This window comes from Rhincodon typus, chromosome 23 (genome assembly GCF_021869965.1).
Source record: "Rhincodon typus isolate 14 chromosome 23, sRhiTyp1.1, whole genome shotgun sequence".
Lineage (NCBI taxonomy): Eukaryota > Metazoa > Chordata > Chondrichthyes > Orectolobiformes > Rhincodontidae > Rhincodon > Rhincodon typus.
This window is the reverse complement of record NC_063354.1, coordinates 33,903,686-33,924,087: the sequence shown is the minus strand read 5'-3', so window position 1 is coordinate 33,924,087 and position 20,402 is coordinate 33,903,686. Positions and strand designations below refer to the sequence as shown.

General features: G+C 39.7%; 1 protein-coding gene across 1 annotated transcript in view; it reads left to right on the top strand.

Moving 5' to 3' along the window:
- tbcd (tubulin folding cofactor D) overlaps nt 1-20,402 on the top strand; it is a 267,266-nt gene that overhangs the window by 217,948 nt on the left and 28,916 nt on the right. Inside the window, exons 30-32 of the mRNA XM_048610824.1 lie at nt 1,303-1,386; nt 3,102-3,260; nt 8,405-8,543. Coding sequence (XP_048466781.1) covers nt 1,303-1,386; nt 3,102-3,260; nt 8,405-8,543 — 382 coding nt within the window. The remainder of the gene's footprint in view (nt 1-1,302; nt 1,387-3,101; nt 3,261-8,404; nt 8,544-20,402) is intronic.

Genomic DNA, 20,402 nt, shown 5'->3' with positions numbered 1-20,402 from the left:
TAAGGAGAAGTGAAGTAAGTACAGGAAGAAATTGGGAATAGAAGAATATATTGATAGATTGAGATGAAGGAAGCAAACCCATTTGAGAGATAAACAATAGCCTAGTCTTTAGCTAAATGAACTTTTTGTTTTGCTGTAAAATCATAAAATCATTAGTGTTTATTACCATTTATTTATTACTACTAGTGTTACAAGTTTTATATCATCTGCAATTTCAGTTATGTATCTGACAAACAGGGTCAGAATTTGGAATTTATTTGACTTAATCAATGCCATCTAAATGACTGTTAGGGCTCCTTGCTGTTTTTCTTCCATTCTGCAGAGCTGATTGCTCTGTTTTTGTGATCTGTGCTTCATTCAATGCTTCCTCATCAAGCTTGCTATTAAATTCCAGGGGAATGCCACAGAATCCCTCCCTCCTATCTGCAAAATAGCTTTTCACCACAGCACTCATTCTCTATCCATTAACCAGTTTTGTACCCATGCTGCTACTATCCGTTATTCTATAGGCTTCAGTTTTGCTAACAGGACCATATAAACACCAACAGCAGTGTTGCCATCCACTCTGCTACCTCATCATTTTTTAAAATGCTACAGAGAAGAAAATATCAAGCAGTCTTTAAGCATTCAACAGCAAATAGCGCTCTTCTGTTTAACCTGTTTAGGTAGTTATCTGCACTTGTTATTTTCTTTGAGTTGTGTCTTTGTTTCCATGTAATTCTGTGGGAGTAGAAAATAACTTACTGACATTAAATGTTAAAAAAAGATAACTTGATCAAACAATTTTCAATCACTAATAACATGGGTAATTGTGCTTTTTGACTTATCTTTGGTGAGATGAAGTAGGTGATAATCCAGTATCAAAATTAATTTGGTAAGGATAAAGTAGGAGTACGTTCTCAAGATGAATGCTTCAAAGATAGTTTCAATAAATATCTTCCAGGGACAGCATTTCATGCAGTTTTGTGGAAAATAATTCTGGTACCTTCAATATTTCTGTAGCCTTTGGTGCTTGATTTTACTGTGTCTAATATGTGAAAGATTATTTGGATAAAAATGCTTATTCCACTGCTGTTTCAATGTAATACCTATCATTATACATGTGGGGCTGTTTTAGTTAACCTTTTTGGGATTGTGCCAGCTTTTTTGGTGGTCCAACTCACTAGGTATTTCAAAGTTGGCATTTATGAACTTAAACATTTCATTTATTCAACAAAATTTGCCATTACTTTTCAATTTGGCTTAAAATAAGCAAACATAACTCAGAAGTCAGTGTCACTTACCATTTTGCATTATCAACAGGGTACGAGAAGCTGCCATGACAAGTTTGATGGAAGTAACAATACTCCTTGTACAAACTCAACCTCAGCTCATCTCTCCTGATAAGTGAGTTTAAAATTCTCCACTTGTTCCAGGTGTAATTTTAATTTATTGTGCGATTTACATATTACCAATCAACTACCCAGCATTGGGCTGTTAATGTAAACTGCATAGTAATGATGTTGTGCGCCAGTGAGACGGAATGTCTTTTGTCATTGAAAGTACGCCAAAGGTTTATAATAGATTGCCATTTCTTGCTGGATACAATCATAGCCAGACTGCAGCTCTAATCAAATGCTGTCCTGCATTTCTTTCCTGGCTTTCCCAGAAACCTGAATCTCAGAATCCCTGAAGAGCTGTAGCAGCGTAGAGTTGGCTGAAGGAAGAGCTCCCTTTTTACAGCATTAGCTGCTGTATGGTTGTTTTAAAGTCTCCTGTGAATTAGTGAGTGTGAATATGGTTAATATTGAGGTGACATGTTGGGAGGGTAGTTGGGTGGTCTGTAGGAATGAATAAATTAGGGACTATTTTGTTTGGGGGTAGTTCAGTGCTCTGGAGACAGGAGGTTGGATGGTGTAATGAGGGACATGGATCATAGTTGAGGGCCGTGAAGGTCATTCATAGGGACGTTTAGGGAGCCAGGACGGTTGGGTGTTGTTTGTGCCTGACTGAGGCAATAATTTGCATTATTACCATGAGTTACACGAGGTTTTTCTCTTTAACATTTCCTGGGTAATCTTTTAGGCAAGTAAGACGACCTGTCCAAAGTCTGTTTGCAGAGGATCCCAGATAGCTTTTTAATTGCCCATCAGAAGTTCAAACTTCCTGGGCAATTCTCACAGAGGTCAAAGTGTCAGGAGTCCCATGGGTCCAATTCTTATCTCTTGTTTATGCCTAGTCTCTAATGATCTGGAGTGTGAAAGGTTTGGACCATTGGATACTTTCATGTGATTACTTAGATGTAAATTCTCCCTATCTATCAACCTTCAACTCTTGACACCTGTGCTGTGGAAAGGATATGCAATTTATCCATAGCTAGATCACCATGTTCTTTACAAATGCTATTAGTGAGTACAAGGTGAGTCAATTCCTTTAAATGTCCAAGTGAGAGGTGCACCTCAGTATTGACAAGTCTAAAAGCCTTGGGACCAGGTATCAAACTAATTGTTTTGGATGCTGCTGTTGTGATTCATAATTCTGCATTCATTTTAAATTTCATCTGTTTCATAGATTCTGACTACATGGAAGATTGATGTTGAAACTTTTGTTCTGTGTATTTTATCTGTTGCATTTCCACATTATAAAAGTGACTACACTTCACAAGTATTTTTGGTTGTGGAGAACTTTGGGATGGCCCAAGATAGCGAAAGGCCCCATATAACTGCAAGTATATAAAACATACAAATTAGGAGCAGTAGTAAGCCACTCAGCTTATTGATCCTGTACTGTCATTTGACAAGATCATGACTGATCGAATCAGTTCACATTCCCACCTACCCACAATAACCTTTTACCCCTCACTTTTCAAAAATGTCATTCTGCCCAGCCTTTCATGTCTTGCATTGACCTAGTGCTGTTCATGACTTCAAGGTAAGTGCATTGCAGTCAGTGGTGTACTTTTGATGAGTTGTCACTGTTGTAATTTAAGAACTGTAACAGTCAGTTTGCGCAAAGCAATTTGATACTGACCAGATAATCTGTTTTTGTGCTGGTAGTTCATCATTTAAGAATTAATACTATAGAATTCTGTGGCATTGATGCTTCCTCTCGCTTCTGTGCAGTTGTAGACAAATGATGTGCTACTTGGCTCAACTGTCAGCTGAGAAGATTGATCGATTTCGAGCACATGCTGGCTCAGTTTTTCTTCGAATTCTGCACTTTGACAACCCTGTAGTTCCACATGTTCCACACCGGGAGGAGCTAGAGAATATTTTTCCACGGTGAGTTATTAAAAGACCCACATATCTGCTCTCATCATTTCCTCCGAATGTATAACGTGTCGTAGAGTTTAATGTAATTTTGGTCTTTATATGTATTTGAAATATATCCAAATTGTGAATTAACAAATGGCAGACTGGATTTAACAAAAAGGTTTTGAGGATAAACAAAATAAGATATGGTTAAATATTCTGACAAATTTTCAAGTTAAGCATGGTTGTGGAAACCAAACTTTCCGAGCTGATGATAGTTCAAGACAAATCAGATCTTGGTTGATAGGCTTGGTAGATCTTTACTTGTTTTTTAAACTGTGGAAGTCAGTTTCTGAACCAATTCACAAATGTTTGCAAGTATATTTTTAACACAGAATAAAACATTATTAGACAAGAGAAAACATGAATTATATTGCACTGGACAAATAGATTGGAAAGGTTTTGCTATAAATATCAGAAATGATTGAAACTCTCACAATTTCTTTTATCCCAGTCATATTCTTGCAAATACCAAATCCCAGCAAAGATTCACCACTATCTTCGCACTAAGGCTTTTTACCTAGGCTGACACAGCTACAACTAGTTTTCTTATAGTAGATTCCTGCACAATCATTGCTGCTTTTCTTCAACTGGTATCTCATGCTGAGAAACTTAAAATTGCAGATTAAACTCACTGTTACTTTAACTTCAGAGCAAGCACATGCATTTAATAAACTCAGTTTTCAGCAATATTATAGGATTTCTTATGAAAGAGTTTAATCATGCTGCTTCCACTCTCTGGAACACCCACATACTTTCTGCCTCTGGATTTTTCTGCCCTCTTTGGAGTTCTGCCACAAGACAACTGCACTGTTTTTTTCTCTACCGTCTTTCAATGGACTAAACTGCCATCTTATTCTCTTCACTTGAGAGGTTGGATAACTTCGTTGAAAATGCATGTATACCAAATGATCTTCAGATCTCCTGATACCAGGTCTACAAAACATTGTAACTTTTTAACACAAAAGAACATAAAATATAAATCAAACTTGAATTTATATATTGTTCCTAACAAAATGTTGATGGCACAGATGTTACGAATGAAGAAGATACACCAAAGCGAAGTGGATTTTAGTTTTCTGTTCTCACATGCACTGAGCTACAGTGAAGAGTGTGTTTTGCATGCTGTACAGGCAGTTTGTACCATACAGAGTGCATCAGGGTAGCAGACTAAAGTACAGCATACAGCGTTACAGCTGCCGAGAAGGTGCAGAGAGAGAAATCAGAATTAACATTTGAGAGGTCTATTCAAAAGTCTGATAACAGTGGGGAAGAAGTTGTTCTTGAATCTGTTCATATGTGTATGCAAATTTTTATATCTTCTGCCTGACAGAAGAAGTTGGAAGAAAGTATAACCGGGTTGGGAGGGGCCTTTTATTATGTTGATTGCTTTCCTGAAGTAGCGGAAAGTACAGATGGAGTCAATGGATAGAAGGCTGATTTGCATCATGAACTGGGCTGTGTTCATGACCCTCTAGTTTCTTGCGGTCTTGGGAAGAGTAGTTGCCATACCATGCTGTGATGCATCCAGATGGGATGCTTTCTATGGTGCATCTATGAAAATTGCTAAGAGTCTTTGTGGACATGCTGAATTTCCTTAGCCTCCTGAGGAAGTAGAGATGTTGTTGTGCTTTCTGGACTATCGCGTTAACATGGGTGAACAAGGATAGGTTGTTGGTGATCATCACTCCCTGGAACTTGATGCTGTCACCCATCTCCACCTCAGCACCAGTGATGCAGACAGGCGTGTCCTCCACTCTGCTTCCTGAAGTCAGTGACCAGCTCCTTAATTTTGTTGACCTTGATGGAGAGATTGTTGTCTTTACACCATGCCGCTAAGCTCTCTATCTCTTTCCTGTACTCTGTCTCATCGTTGTTTGAGATCCAACTGACAGTGGTGATATTGTCACAGTGTTGTAAATGGAATTGGTGAGGAATTTGGCCACACAGTTGTGAGTGTATAAGCTGAGTACTTAGCCTTGTGAGGCACCAGTGTTGAGGGTTATGGTGGAAGAGGTGTTGTCGCCTGTTCTTAATGATTGCAGTCTATGGGTCAGAAAGTAGAGGATCCAGTTACAGAGCAGGGACCTGTGACTGAGGTCTTGGAGTTTAAAGATGAGTTTGTTTGGAATTATGTTGAAGGCAGAACTGTAGTCAGTAAGTAGGAGCTGACATAGGTATCCTTTTTATCCAGATGTTCCAGGGATGAGTATAGGGCCAGGAAGATGGCGTCTGCTGTGGACCTGTGTGCACTGGTAGGCAAATTGCAAAGGATTGAGGCAATTTGGTAGGCTGGAGTTGTTGTGAGCCATGATTAACCTATCGAAGCACTTCATAATTAAGGAGGTCAGAGCTACTGGGTAGTAGTCATTGAGGCACGCCGCATGATTTTTCATTGGCACTGGGATGATGGTGATCTTCTAGAAACAGGTGGAGATTCAGATTGTAGTTAAGAAAGGTTAAAGATGTCTGTGAGTACTCCTGCCAGCTGGTCTGCACGGGATCTGGTTGCACGGCTGGAGACTCCAACCAAGCCTGTCGCATTCTATGGGTTCACTGTCAAGAAGGCCGATCTAACATCTGCGGCAGTGATTGTGGCCTCAGGTGCATCCGAGGCTGTTGGGATAGGTGACATTGTTTCACTGATCTTCTGTTCAAAGCGAGTGTAGAATGCATTGAGGTAACAAGGTGTAGTGCTGGATGAACACAGCAGGCCAAGCAGTATCAGAGGAGCAGGAAAGCTGACGTTTCGGGCCTAGACCCATTGAGCTCATCAGGTAGGGATGTAATATTGCCCATGATTCTGTTTGACCTCGTTTTGTAGCCTGTTATGTCATGGAAGCCCTGTCACAAATGATGAGTGTCCATGTGGTTGGTCTGGATCTCAAGCTTAGCTTGCCCCTTGGTGTCTCTGGCCTTAAGAAGATCGTACCTGGATTTCCTGTACAGGCCAGTGTTGCCTGACTTTATGCCTTAGACCTGAACTTGAGTAGGGATGGATCTCCTGGTTCGTCCATGGTTTCCAATTGGAATACATTCTGATTAACTTCGTCAGCAGCAGTCTTCTACACACTTACTAATGAAATTTGTAATGGTAGTAGTTTCTCGTTAGGTTGGCCACTGAGTTCTTGAATATGGACTAGTCCACAGACTCTAAGCAGTTCCGTAGAAGCCCTACTGTTGCTTCAGACCAACACTGCACTACGCTTCAATTTCTGCTTGTAAGCTGGGAGGAGGAGGACAACGTTGTGATCTGATTTTCCAAAATGCGGACAGGGGGATGGAGCGGTAGGCATCTTTGATGGTTGTTCGGACCTCTGGTGGGGCAGGAGATATGTGGATGGTATTTTGGTAGCACATTTGAGGTTGGCCTGGTTGAAGACACCGGCCACAATGAACAAGGCCGCGGGGTATTCCGTCTTAAGACTGTCGTGTTGTATGCTTCATCAAATGCACTCTTCACTTCCACATGGGGTGGGATATAAACGGCTGTCAGGTTAGCGGAGGTAAACCCACACAACAGGTAGTAGGGACAGCACTTCACTATGAGATATTCTCGATCCAGGGAGCAGTAACTTGCCAGGGTTGCCATGTCTGAGCACCAGGAGGTATTGATTAGGAGGCAGACCTCACTGCCCTTTGCCTTGCCTGAGGATGCCGAGCAGTCTGTTCAGTGCACTAAAAAACCCTTGGGTTGTAAGGCACAGTCAAGTGTAGCAGGAGTGAGGCATGTCTCTGTAAAGCAGAGCGCACAGCGGTCTCTCAGTTCCCTTTGGAAGGTGAGTTTAGTTTTAAGGTCATCCATTTTGTTCTCAATAGCTTGGATGTTTGCCAGGAGTTTGCTGGGAAGGGGTAACTTGGAACCCTGAGTTTTCAGTCTCATCTGAAGTCCAGTGTGTCTCCCACATTTCCTGGGTAGGTGGCTGCTGCTAGTCAATCCTGGGCGTTGGTGAGGGAAATCTGCTTCTCCGAGAGGTAAGTGTGTGCTCCTGATGGGGATCCTGGATACCAATTGTGGCCTTGAGCGTTCCGGGACTTGTGGTGGCTGGTTCAGTTGGGTCTCCTTGAAGTTGGTTCACTGTGTGGTCAGGTCTTGTTCCCGTGCTCATCATGCTTCGGTTCCGGATTTCCACGAGGAAGTCGGGCTTGCAGGAAGTTATTAGTTCCCCTGGTCTTGCGGTTCTACCAGTGTCGGTAGTTGAGCCTCGTCAGTTGTGGAATCTTTAAACTTGAAAGTAGTTTGAAGACAATATTATTAGTGATTCTGACAGACTTAAAATTGAGGTTTAGATGAACAGAATGATCATAAGATATCTAAGAATAAGATCAGCTGTAGACAGCTCACAAAGTGTCATTAAGCTCTGGTGCCATCTTGAATATTGGGCAGAAATTCAAAGGCAGCCAGTACACGGACAGAAAAATGAACTAACAAGGGTGACAAGAGAACGCTGCAATAATTCAGAGTTTTTGAAGCTGATACTAAAACAAAATTTCCAATAGTTTTATTCCTAAATCATTTACATTTAATTAATTAATCTCTTGTTGTTATTTAGAAAAACGAAGTTATAAAGTTATCGCGAATGTTTTTGTGAAAATGTTTTCTACAATAATAAAACAACATGAGTGTAAAGCAGTTATTGCAGAAAATAATGAATTAAGTTTAGCTTTGGCAAGAATGTAATTTCTAACTCTCAAATTTAAACCTGTGAAGATACCTTGAATGAGGTTGTTTACTGATCCTCTGCAAATGTGACAGATTCATAGGGAACATGTTGAAAGAGAAGTTGATGCAGCATCTTTTACACCCGCCTACTATCTGACAGAAAGATTTGCCTTTGGGGTGAATTGTGGTATTTTCAGCTTCTTAATACTGCAGTTGAGTCATTTCCTTCTTGTCAAGTCTGATTTTAAAACCAAGTTCTTCCAGCACCTGGAATTTCTTGGATTGTAACACTGCCATGACATTAACATTAGCTGCAGGAGTCCCCACGGCCAGATCATCATGATGGAACACTGGCACTGATTCACTGTAATCGGCCCAAGCTCAGGCTCTGGGGATTCCTCCTCCTTCCAGCGCCTTCCCCTTAATTCATACTTTTAATCTCTAATTCCAGGTCAGAATTTGAAACACTGAATTGGAGTGCGCCCTCTCAAGCTTTCCCTCCTATCACAAAGCTTCTGGGACTTCCAACTTACCAGTACCGTGTTCTGCTGGGTCTCACTGTTTCAGTAGGAGGACTTACTGAATCCACGGTATGTAAATACTTGTGATATCATCATCAGAATTAGAAGTTTTCATTGATTATATGCCACAATTTACAAATAATCTATAGAGCAACCAAGACAAAAGATATACTGAGAGAAGGAGGGAAATAACTATATAAATACCCAAAACTACTAATTAATGCTTTCATTAAACATCCCCTTGGTGAATCAGTGGAATTCCAGAAAGTATTTGCTAAAATTTGCTCTGAAATAACTGTTTCTAAAAGATTTAGTTTGTTGAATTTGTGTATCTCTATTTGTCATAGCATGTGGGTTCTTCAATCAATAATTCTGTTGTACATGAAGGTCAGAAGGTAATAAAATAGAAGCAGCACATAAATGTGGAGTCACTTTCAGCATTTTAAGGAAGTTGTGTTTGCTTTAAACTGAAGCTTAAAATTGGTAAATCTTTGCTGGAAGAAATTTTTCGATTAACAAATTTCATTTTAAAATCAACTTGTGGTTAAGGCAACTGAAGACTTTAGACAAAACCAAAGTACTAGTGGGTACTGGAACACTCAGGTGGTCTGGAAGCCTCTGCATAGAGAGAAATAGAATTAATATTTCAGGTTGGTGACCTTTTGTATCACCTGAAAATTTTGAATTTCATATCCATGGTAATTTGAGGAAATGATTCTCTTTTTTTAGATTGTGGAATTCATTCCCTCTACCTTTTCTTCTGATCTCCCCCTCCTATTGGTTACTGAGTCTCCAACATGACCTTCTCTGAAAGCCCATAAAATCTCCACAAAGGCTGGGCGCAAGCCCAGTGCAGACGCCACTCAGACTCAGTGGGACATGGCTGCCATCACTCATCCTATTGGGAAAGTATGTTCCACTGCTGGCCGCAGTGTTCAGCAGGTTCCAAGGAGAGGCTCTTGGGGGGAGTGGGAATCACCAAAGCCCGAGTCTGGGTTGGGTAGTGAATCTCTGCTGTGTTTCTGTCAAGATGACTTGAGCGTGAAGGGGCCTAGTGGGTTCCAGGGTGGCTCGACGTTGCTGTATGGCTGTTGAAAAGGCCAGAATACTGAGTGTGTGAGGTTGGGGGAGGGGTTTGGGAAGAGGAGCATATGTGTGATTGAGGGAGAGGAACTAGGATTAGGAGCAGGTGTGCACAATTCAGCCCCTTGATCATGACCTACCATTCACAATTATCTATTTCAACTCCATTTTGCCACACCATCTCCATATCAATTGACGTCATTGATATCTAATGATTTCAATGTGTGTGTGGGGATTGTGAATACCTTTTTTGACTTGTCTGAGGGATGTGGACATCACTGGCTGGACTAACATTTATTGCGCATTCCTAATTATCCTTGAACAGAGTGGCTTGCAAGGCCACTACAGAAAGCAGTTGAGAGTCAACACATTGCTGTGGCCCTGGAGTCACATATAGGCCAGTCAGCAAGTTTTCTTCTCGCAATGATGTTAGTGAACCAGATGGGTGTTTACAACAATCAGTAATGTATACATGGTCGCCATTAGCCCAGATTTCTTTTTTACTGATTTCAGATTTCACTATCTGCCAAGATGGAATTTGAGTCTATGTTCCCAGAATGTTAGTCTGGACTTTGGATCACTTGTCCAGTGACATTGTCAGCACACCACCACCTCCCCAGTTACAACCAGGCTGAATGCAGTAAGGGCAACTCGTACCTAAACAGAACAGCAATTTGTAAACATCACTCCAAATAGGGTTTTGCACAGAGTAGACTTACTTGAGCTCAAAATCCCAGGTCAGATTTATTGTCTTCAAGAAATATTGTTGACAACTGAATTTTCAGCTCAATGGGCATCACTGAGCCCAGCTTGACCACTAGTTGTTTGAAATTCAATGTCTTAGATCTTGTAGTCCTGACCTGAGCATTCCCTGTAGTTTTCAGCTGAGACAATTAATTGAAAATGGAAGTCTACAGTTTAGAAAAAACCAGGATGTCAATTTAATTTGTGTAAGGGAATGAATTTGTGTATAATGCTAAGATACCAGATTTCTACCATCACTAGATCAGATCTAAGCTCTGCAGTCCTGCCACAACCTGTCATGGATTGTGGTGGACAATTAAACAACTCGCTGTAGGAGGACCCTCCACAAATATCCCCATCCTCAATGAGGAAAGCGCCCAGCACATCAGTGCAAAAAATAAGGCTGAAGCTTTTGCAGCAATCTTCAGCCAGAAGTACCAAGTGGACAAGTGGAGGTGATGGCCTAGTGGTATTATCGCCGGACTGTTAATCCAGAGACCCAGATAATATTCTGGGGACCTGGGTTCGAATCGAATTGAAATACAGTGGCAGATGGTGGAATTTGAATTCAGTAAATATCTGGAATTAAGAGTCTAATGATGATCATAAATCCATTGCTGATTTTGGGAAAAGCCCATCTAGTTCATTAATGTCCTTTAGGGAAGGAAGCTGCCATCCTTACCTAGTCTGGCCTACATGTGACTCCAGGCCCACAGCAATGTGGTTGACTGTTACTTGACCTCTGGGCAATTAGGGATGGGCAATAAATGCTGCCTGACCAGCGATGCCACATCCTGTGAACAAATAAAAGAATAAAGGAATCCATCTCGGACTCCTCCAGTAGTCCCCAGCATTACAGACACCAGTCTACGGTCAATTCGATTCACTGCACATGATATCAAGAAACGGTTAGAGACACTGGATATTGCAAAGGCTACAAGTCCTGACAATATTCTGGTCATAGTATTAAATATTGAGCTCCAGAACTTGCCGCTGTAGAACTTGCCTCTCTCCCCTCATCAAGCCATTCCAATATGGTTACAATACTAGCATCTACCCGACAATGTGGAAGATTGCCCATCTATGTCCTGTACATAAAAGCAGGACAAATCCAACCTGGCCAAACGCTGCCCCATCAGTCTACTATCAATTAATAAAGTGATGGAAGGTGTCATCAATAGAGCTATCAAGGTGAACCTGCTCAGCAGTAACTTGTTCAGTGACACCAATTTGGGTTCTGCCACTCAGCTCCTGACTTCATTACAACCTTGGTTCAAACATGGACAAAAGAGCTGAATTCCAGAGGTGAGTTGAGAGTGATAGCTCCAGTCATTAAGGCTGCATTCGACTGTGTGTGGCATCAAGGACCCCGACAAAACTGGAATCAATGAGTATCAGAAGGCAAACTCTGCAGGTTGGAGCCATACCTGGCACATCGGAAGATGGTTGTGGTTGCTGGAGGTCAGTCATCTCAGCTCCAGGGCGTCTCTGCAGGAGTTCCTCAGAGTAGTGTCCTAGGTCCAAACATCTTCAGCTACTTCATCAATGACCTTCCCTCCATCATTAGGTCAGAAGTGGAGATGTTTGCAGACGATTGCACAGTGTTCAGCACCATTTGTACCTCCCCAGATACTGAAGCAGTCCATGTTCAAATTCAACAAGATCTGAACAATATCCAGGCTTGGGGTGATAAGTGGTAAGTTGCATTCATGTCACACAAATGCCAGGCTATGGCCATCACCAGTAAGAGACAGTCTAATAGCCACCCCATGACATTCAATGAATCCCCTACAACCAACATCCCCGAGGTTAGCATTGACCAGAAACTCAACTGGACTCGAACATAAACACAGTGGCTCCAAGAGCAGGTCTGATGTGAGGAAACCTATGGTGACCAACTCACATCCTGACTTCCCAAAGCTTGTCCATCATCTATAAGGCACAAGTCAGGATTGTGATGGAATACTCCCCACTTGTCTGGATGGGTACAGCTCCAACAACACTCAAGAAGCTTGACACTATCCTGGACAAAGCAGCCTGCTTGATTGGCATCACATCCACAAGCATCCACTCCCTCCACCACTAGCAGCAGTGTGCACTATCTGCAAGATGTGCTGCAGAAATTCTCCAAAGATTCTCAGACAGCACCTTCCAAACTCACTATCATTTCCATCTAGAAGAGCAAGGACAACAGATACATGACTGCACCTTCTAGTTCCCCTCCAAATCACTCACCATCCTGACTTGAATATATATCACTGTTCCTTCACTGTTGCTGGGTCAAAGTCCTGGAATTCCCACCCTAATGGCTTTGTGGGTCAAGCCACAACAGATGGACTGCAGCGGTTCAAGAAGGCAACTCACCACCACCTTCTCAAGGGTAGGTCAGGATGGGCAATAAATGCTGGCTTGCCAGTGATGCCCACATCCCAGGACAAATGAATAAAAGAAAACTACAGTTTGCAAATTGCATACTGGAAATAGCTGGTAACACTCCAGGAATCCAGAACCAAGTCACTATCAGTATAGAACATAGTCACTGTGATGAGCTCAGAAATGGATATTTTCATTATCTCTGAATTTTTTTATGAACAGTTCCACTTCTTAAGCAATTTGTTTGTTAAAAGTAAAAAGATTAGAAACTCAGAAATCTCACGTGCCAGAATTATTTGTTGTAACCATAATGAGGTGGACCTGTCTACATTTGAGACTTTTTTCTCAGCACTTGTTTTTCTGATGAGCAATTGAGTTCCACCATCAGATAAGAGGACTTTATGAATACTTACTACCTGGGAATTTAGTCACTCCTGTATTTTGATTAATATTTCTGGGTTTAATTGTGATTCCTGAATTTTTGGTCTTATAACAGTGTGCATGGAATGTACCTCAGTTTCCCTTATTCTTTGTGGCACTTCCATTATGTTGTTGTCCACAAGTTAAAATTGCTCAGTCAAATTTTACAGATGGAATAAACATAGAGCAAGCAATTAAAACAGCATAGCTCTTAAAATCAAAAGAGCTAGAATTTATCTGCAAGATGTTTAGCTATTGTTTCAGAAAAGTCTCAGAACAATCGCTGACTGGCAAGAAGCCCATTTGAGTAGGATAATTTACCTGTATGTAAATGTAGGATCTTAAAGCTGCAGTGTTATTGTTATTGCCGTGAAGTTAAGTTTGGATATGGAGTTTGTTGTTCTTGTATAAAGCTGAAATATTGGAGCCATGGGATGAAAAACAGTTTTTGTACCAAGTATTAAGTGTTAATGGGACCTGAAAACAGTTTGATAAATGTGCATCAAATCTCTGCTGAAACCCTCAAATAATCACTTCAGTTACCTCATGACTAGTCTCCGATATTCTAGCCTTCAAACACTTCTTGTCTTAAAAACTGCACTGCCCATGTTCTCTCATCAATTCACCCATACTCCTGTGCTTGGTGATCTTGATTGGGTAGTGTTTTAGCCATGTCTTGATTTTTAACATTCTTATTCTCATTTTCACAGCCCTACATGAACTTGTCTCCAGCTGCCTCACCTCCCCTCCCCTCAACCAAACCCCCCTTCCATCATTCTTTCTCCTAAGTACAGAATTAATGGATCAGTTTTTTGCTTGTCAGCCATACTATCTCCATATGTACTTCAGTGGCATAACTGTCCTGTGTGGCTGCTTGGAATAGTTTGCTATTTCAAACTCGCCATTTGAGCACTAGTTGTTATTGTTGATGAGGATTACAGAATGATCCGATAGTTGATTTTGGAGTGAAAAATGTGGCTCATATTCCATCTTCCCAACAACATCTCCCAGCACCACCGGGCCAGAATCAAATTGTAGTGCCCCCAACCCCCTTGTCTGAGACCTAGTCAGTATAGATTGGGGATCGAACTCCTGACCCTCCAGAGCTCTGCAGCTGAGATACTGTCTAAACTATCAAAACATCAAGTGTCTCATGCTGAAAAGCAAAGTTTTTAAAACTCAAGTTAAAACTGAGCTTTATTTGATATTTCCCTTTAAATCCTATGCATTGAAAGTTTGCCCATTGTATTTCCCTACTGAAAGTAGGGTATTGTTGAAGAATTGTAGCAGTTTAATGAGTAATTTTCTGATAGCCTCAAAACTTTATAGAATTTGATTTTTTTTTTGTATTTTTTCTTTTGACTGTATAAATGGTTTAAGTCTATAATAGTTTCAGGATATTTATTTCACAGTTGTAATTATGGCTCTGATTTCTGGTTGTACTGTAAATTATAGGTAGAAAGTTCAACTCCAGAAAATTGATATGGAACGTCACCTTTGAATTGCTTAAGTCAACATGTTATACAGATTATCATATGAACAAACATCATCCTACACAAACTTATTGTTGAACTTGATCAAAATCTCCCTTTAATGCATTAAACCCAAATTGGAATATGGTCATTCTAAATTATTAAATATGTGACAAGACAGAACAAGTGCCTTTTTACTTGCAGAAAAAGAAACCCAAACCTCATTTAAAACAACATTCCATTGCATTTGGGCAAGACTGTCTGCAACGGTTATTTGAACATTTTAAACTAAATTAAAGCTTCCATTCAACCAGATATTAAAACCTTTTTAGGCAAGGCTGTCTGCAATGGTTTTTTGAATACTTTAAACTAAATTAAAGCTTCTATTCAACCAGATATTTGAAGCTTTCTGATGAAAATTTATGTCGTTAGCCATTTTCTTCTAGAATATTCAACTTCCCTTTGTTGTGGTGTAAGAATTTTAAACTAATTTTCTCCAATCTGTTTTTAAATGCTTTGCCATAATTGTTGCTGCAGACTTGAAGGCTTAGTTGCAGTTACAACTAGACATTGGTTTTATGTTATGTAGAATACACATCTACACAGTGATGTAGTTAAACATTATTGAGCAAACCAGAAATAGCTTAACATCCAAATAATGGTCAAACTTTATCATAGAATAGAATCATAGAATCATAGAATCCCTATAGCATGGAAGCAGTCTATTTGGCCCATCGAGTCCACCCCCACCCAATCCCCATAACCCTACATTTCTCAAGGTTAACCCACCAGCCTGCACATCTCTGGATGCTATGGGCAAATTAGCATGGCCAATCCACCTAACCTGCACATCTTTGGACTGTGGGAGGAAACTCATGCAGACACAGAGAGAATGTGCAAACTCCACATACACAGTCCCCCAAGGGCGGAATTGAATTCAGGTCCCTGGGAGCTGTGAGGCAGCAGTGCTAATCACCGAGCCACAATGCCACCCACATATGGGTGAAGATGTGCATGAAAAGTTTTAATTATTCTCAGTGTTATCTTTTACTATGCTATCTACCTTTTCAATGACTTGATAGGTAGCAAAAGACACCTGTCAAGTCATTGAAAAAGTAGATAGCATAGTAAAAGATGTAAAAGCTGCTTTTTCAGACTTAAGTAGGTCTTCCACCCAGTGAAGAAAATTATAGTGTTGAATTTTAACAATATTACTCATTACTTGGTATTATTTGTTCTACTGATGAATTATAAAATTGCCTTTGATTTTGGGATAAAGATGCTAACAGTAGAACACGATGGATCTTCAGTGAATTATTAACAATAAAGAATCCTCAGTTAATAAAGGGAAAACTGAAATAAATATTGTATCAAAAGGTGTCTGTCAGTAAAGTAAAGCCACTTGCACTTAGGAAGCCTTCATTCCTGAAATTGAAAAGGATTCCCAGGTCGTTTCCAATTCAGCTGTTATATATATATATATATATGTATGTATATAAAATGAATAATTTGCGTACTAAATTAATTGGTTTAAGAACTTCTTACAAAATGTAAAGCAAACTATTTAAATAGAAGTAAAGTTTATTTTATCTAAAAATAAATCCAAAACTGTGCAAATAGCTGACATTATTGTATTATTAACTGAAAGGAGAGATTTTCCTAGAATTTGCTGGATTGCCTGGACAGTGCCTGTTGGAAACTGCTGCAAGTTTTGTGAAAGAAATATGTCTGGATTTTTTTCTCCTTAAGCTAATGAAAGAACAGTTGCACAGTTTCCCATTAATCACTGTGCACTAGTGATCCAGCACATCTGGGTCTGGGTGTGTCGGAAATCACTGTGGAAGATACACTGGTAGTTGAATGAGCAATGCAAAATTCATGGAAAGTTCCATGGACAAAGAATTGGACACAATGTTCATGGCCTATGGAATTGGAGAAATGTTGGAAATATGAATAAAAGAAAGACTGGAAAATATATTGGTTTAGTTTTCTATAATTATAATTGCAGATTTTCGTATGTGCAATTCTTTAAGTATTATGCGTTAAATGCGGATAACATAAGAAAACAGACTTAAAAATGTTAAGACCATAAGACATAGGAGCAGAAATTAGGTCATTCGGCCCACTGAGTCTGCTCTGCCATTCAATCATGGCTGCTAAGTTCCTCAACCCCATTCTCCTGCTTTCTCCCCCTAACCCTTGATCCCCTTGATAATCAAGAACCTATCTATCTCAGTCTTAAATGCACTCAATGACCTGGCCTCCACAGCCTTCTGTGGCAGTGAATTCCATAGATTCACCACTCTCTGGCTGAAGTAGTTTCTCCTTATCCCTGTTCTATGTTCAATAGTGTAAATGAGCTAAATTGATATGACCTATTAAATAGATGCAACCACTTGAGACGATGGTCTGGGATAACGATACCATCAATGCAATTCAGCCTGTCACTTTATGATTCCTTACTTCACCAGGATAGGTGAACAATTGTATTGTCATCACATTCGTTTGAACAAAAAACAGACGAAGCACATTAATGTGCTTTGTAATCATTATAACATTTTCAGAAAGTTCACTAGAATTGTCCCAAAATGGAGGAATTGTCTTGTGTGCAAATGTTAAACAAGTTGGGGCTCTAATCATTGAAATTTAAAAGAATGAGAGGTGATCTATTTGAAATATTTGGATTTCTTAAGGGGTTTGACAGGGTAAATGGTGAGAGGATGTTTCCCTCATGGGAGAGTCTAGGCCAGAGGGCATAGTCTCAGAATAAAGGGATGGCAATTTAAAACTGAAATGAGGAGGAATTTCCTCTCTCCAGGTAAGCTGCAAGGGTCTGGTGAGAGAGGGGGAGACCGCAAGTGTGAAGGAAAAGAGGCAGGATGCTGGAGAGGGAAGGGAGACTACAAGGAGGATGGCGTCTGCTGCAAATAGAATTGGAGAAAGGGAGAAGCTGCTTCGGGTTTAGGGGAGAGAAGGCCTTTTTTGTGTGTTGTGGCTTTCACTTTAATGGATGTTTGATAATTAGGGAGGGAATTGATGAATTCTTCTAATTATGATTCTGTGAAAGTCCAAATACCCCAACCAGCAACAAAAGTACAGAAGATAATGTTACGGCATGACTGCATCACAGTATTCCTAATAAAGGAATTGGTGAGAATGAAAAGGCCCTGATGAAAAAAACCTGAAAATCAAAATGTATGCTTGAGAAAGAAAATATGTTTTGTTCCTTGCATGGTTACATGCCATTTATCATCTGGCAGATAATTGTGGAAAATTCTCCAATAGACTACAGACCCACTGACTTGGATTGTATTTAGTGTATTTTGTAAAATGAAATATTCAAATGGCTGCAAATTGAAAATACTCGAACAGAGATAAACAAGATTGCTGAGAAAAAAGATAATATTTCATATATTTTCATGCTAGAACAACACGATGATTTTATTTGAGCAGTGCATTGTGCTCATTAGCTATCATGAAATGCTTTATAGTATTCCCTTCATACACTGCCTGTTCCCTCGACCAGATATGTCACATTAAAACTCATGTTAACAATTTTAACTATTTTCATTAGTTGATGAGTTGTAATCATGTCCAATCAGCATACTTTGACTTAAAGTTGTCAATCATAATAAAGACAATAGTAGACTTTGATAACTAACTATCCTTGAAACTACCATTTATAGAACATCTTTCAGGTAAATAACGTCCCAAGGTTCATCACAAATAGGATTGAGGAAAACAAATAAAGTACAATTTAGAGAGGATATGCAAAAGTTTTATTTTTGAATTTTTTAAATAAGAGAGATGCTCAGAAATTTAGGGAAGGAATCCCAATGAATAAGATGGACGTTTCTCAAGATTCTGCTGCCAGTTGGTGGAGATGGATGTAATGTACTGTGGAAAATTAATTTAGTTCAGTGAAAGCAAAACACATGCAACAGTTATAAATAAGTTGAAGGGTGAATATGGGAGGTCAGTAAAGTGTCTGAGCATAATCATTAGGTCTGGCCACATCTTTGTTGAGAGAAGAGTAACATTGAATGCAAATATTAACTCTAGTTCTCTTTGCAAAGATGCTGCTCGATCTGCTGAGTTTTTCTGGCACTCTGTTTTTGTTTTAGATTTCCAGCAGCAGCAGTATTTTACTTGGTTATGTTAACAATGGGCAGGGACGATAACACAGAATGACTGAGGCAGTCACAGACGGCAGGCATTGTCTTGAGATGAAAGTTTTCTATATAACAGAGAAGGTAAAATGTATCCAATATTAAATATGACTTCTGATAACAAAATAAAACAATTTGTTGCATTTTTTTAGGAGGAGTATGTCTTTGTTGTTTGCACACCTAATTCCTTCCTTCCAATCGGTGCTAGGTGAAGATCTTTTATTTTGAAGGCAGGTGTGGCCCTATCATTTTTATATCTCCCTGGCTTGGGGTCCTACTTTAATGTAAAATGCTACAATTGACTCGGCAAAACTGGTGAAAGTCCCTGGAGGAACATAGGCAAGTTCAAATAAGAAGCAAGTTCTGTAATACTAGAACTTTTGAACTGCCAAGTTGTTGGCATCTTTAATTTAGTTTTTAACAGACATATCTGAAACAATGGCTACCATTATAGCAGCCTTGATTTTATTTGGCAAACACATTGTGGTTTGGCTTATGCAAGGCAGTAACGTTGGCACTATCTGCTGTATAAAATCAAACCAAATTCAGATAATGGAAATCATTCATGGCTGTTGAAGGAAAATAGAATTCCCATTAAAAACACAAATGAAAAAAAACTCAAATCATTTTATTTTACCAGCAGTCCTACTTGTAATATAATTGATAGTTCGGTGATGTCATCAAGGCTAACTTAGAGTTGTCAGAGAATTATTTATTTTTGGCAAGCAGTTCTGTTTGTTTCAATTATATTTCTTGCTCTGCTGCATCCACTCCCTTGTATTACATCTCAACTTGGGGAATTTGTTTGGTGTCTGATTCTATGACATTTTTGATCTTTCAGTTTTTGTGAGCGTCTTGTTTACTTTGATAAGTGACTTGTGCAGTTCCAAGAAGTGGAGTACAATGACCAGAAGGTTTGAATTTAGCTAACCCTCAGTATTTGCATTAAAATTATATTATTAGTTTTCATGGCTATTTTTGAAGCATTTATTGACAGTTAGCTGAACATTAAAAAGAAGCTGACTTACCTTTAAGGAGCCTAAATTATTATTTTATTTTTTAACATTTTATTTCAGAACTTAGAATCATTATGACCTAAGGCTTATTTTATTTGCGTATATAACAAGACTGCGAGAGGAACTTTGTTGCATTTTTAAAATTGTGCATTACTGTAAAGCTTACAAGGGGTTTATATTAAAATACATTTTAGGTTATCAGATTTTCTTTCTAAATGTTGAGGTTTGGTTCGTTGATCTTGCCCAAAAAAACCCAAGTGCTCAAATATTTCAATTTGTGAATGCACACAATTCCAGGGCTAAATTTTCAGTTGCTTGTGGCCATCACTGAACTAAAGGCTGGCATGGGCAATTGCACACTTTGGAGGCAGCGATCTTTTCCGACACACTGGGGACACAACGTGAGTTTCAAAGAGAAGGTTTTGGTGGTGGGGGGGGGGGGGGGGGGAAAGCAGGCAACCATCCACACCTCCAATTAACTCTTGATGAGCCTATTGAGAATGTGGAGAACAACAACTTGGAGCTTCCAACTGAGACACACGGGGAAAACGTAAGGTCTGTAATAAATCAGGCATAATTATCAGTAACACAATGGGAAGTCATCCGGGCTAAGAAGGCTGTGTCATAAGATGGTCATTCTCTCAACGGAGC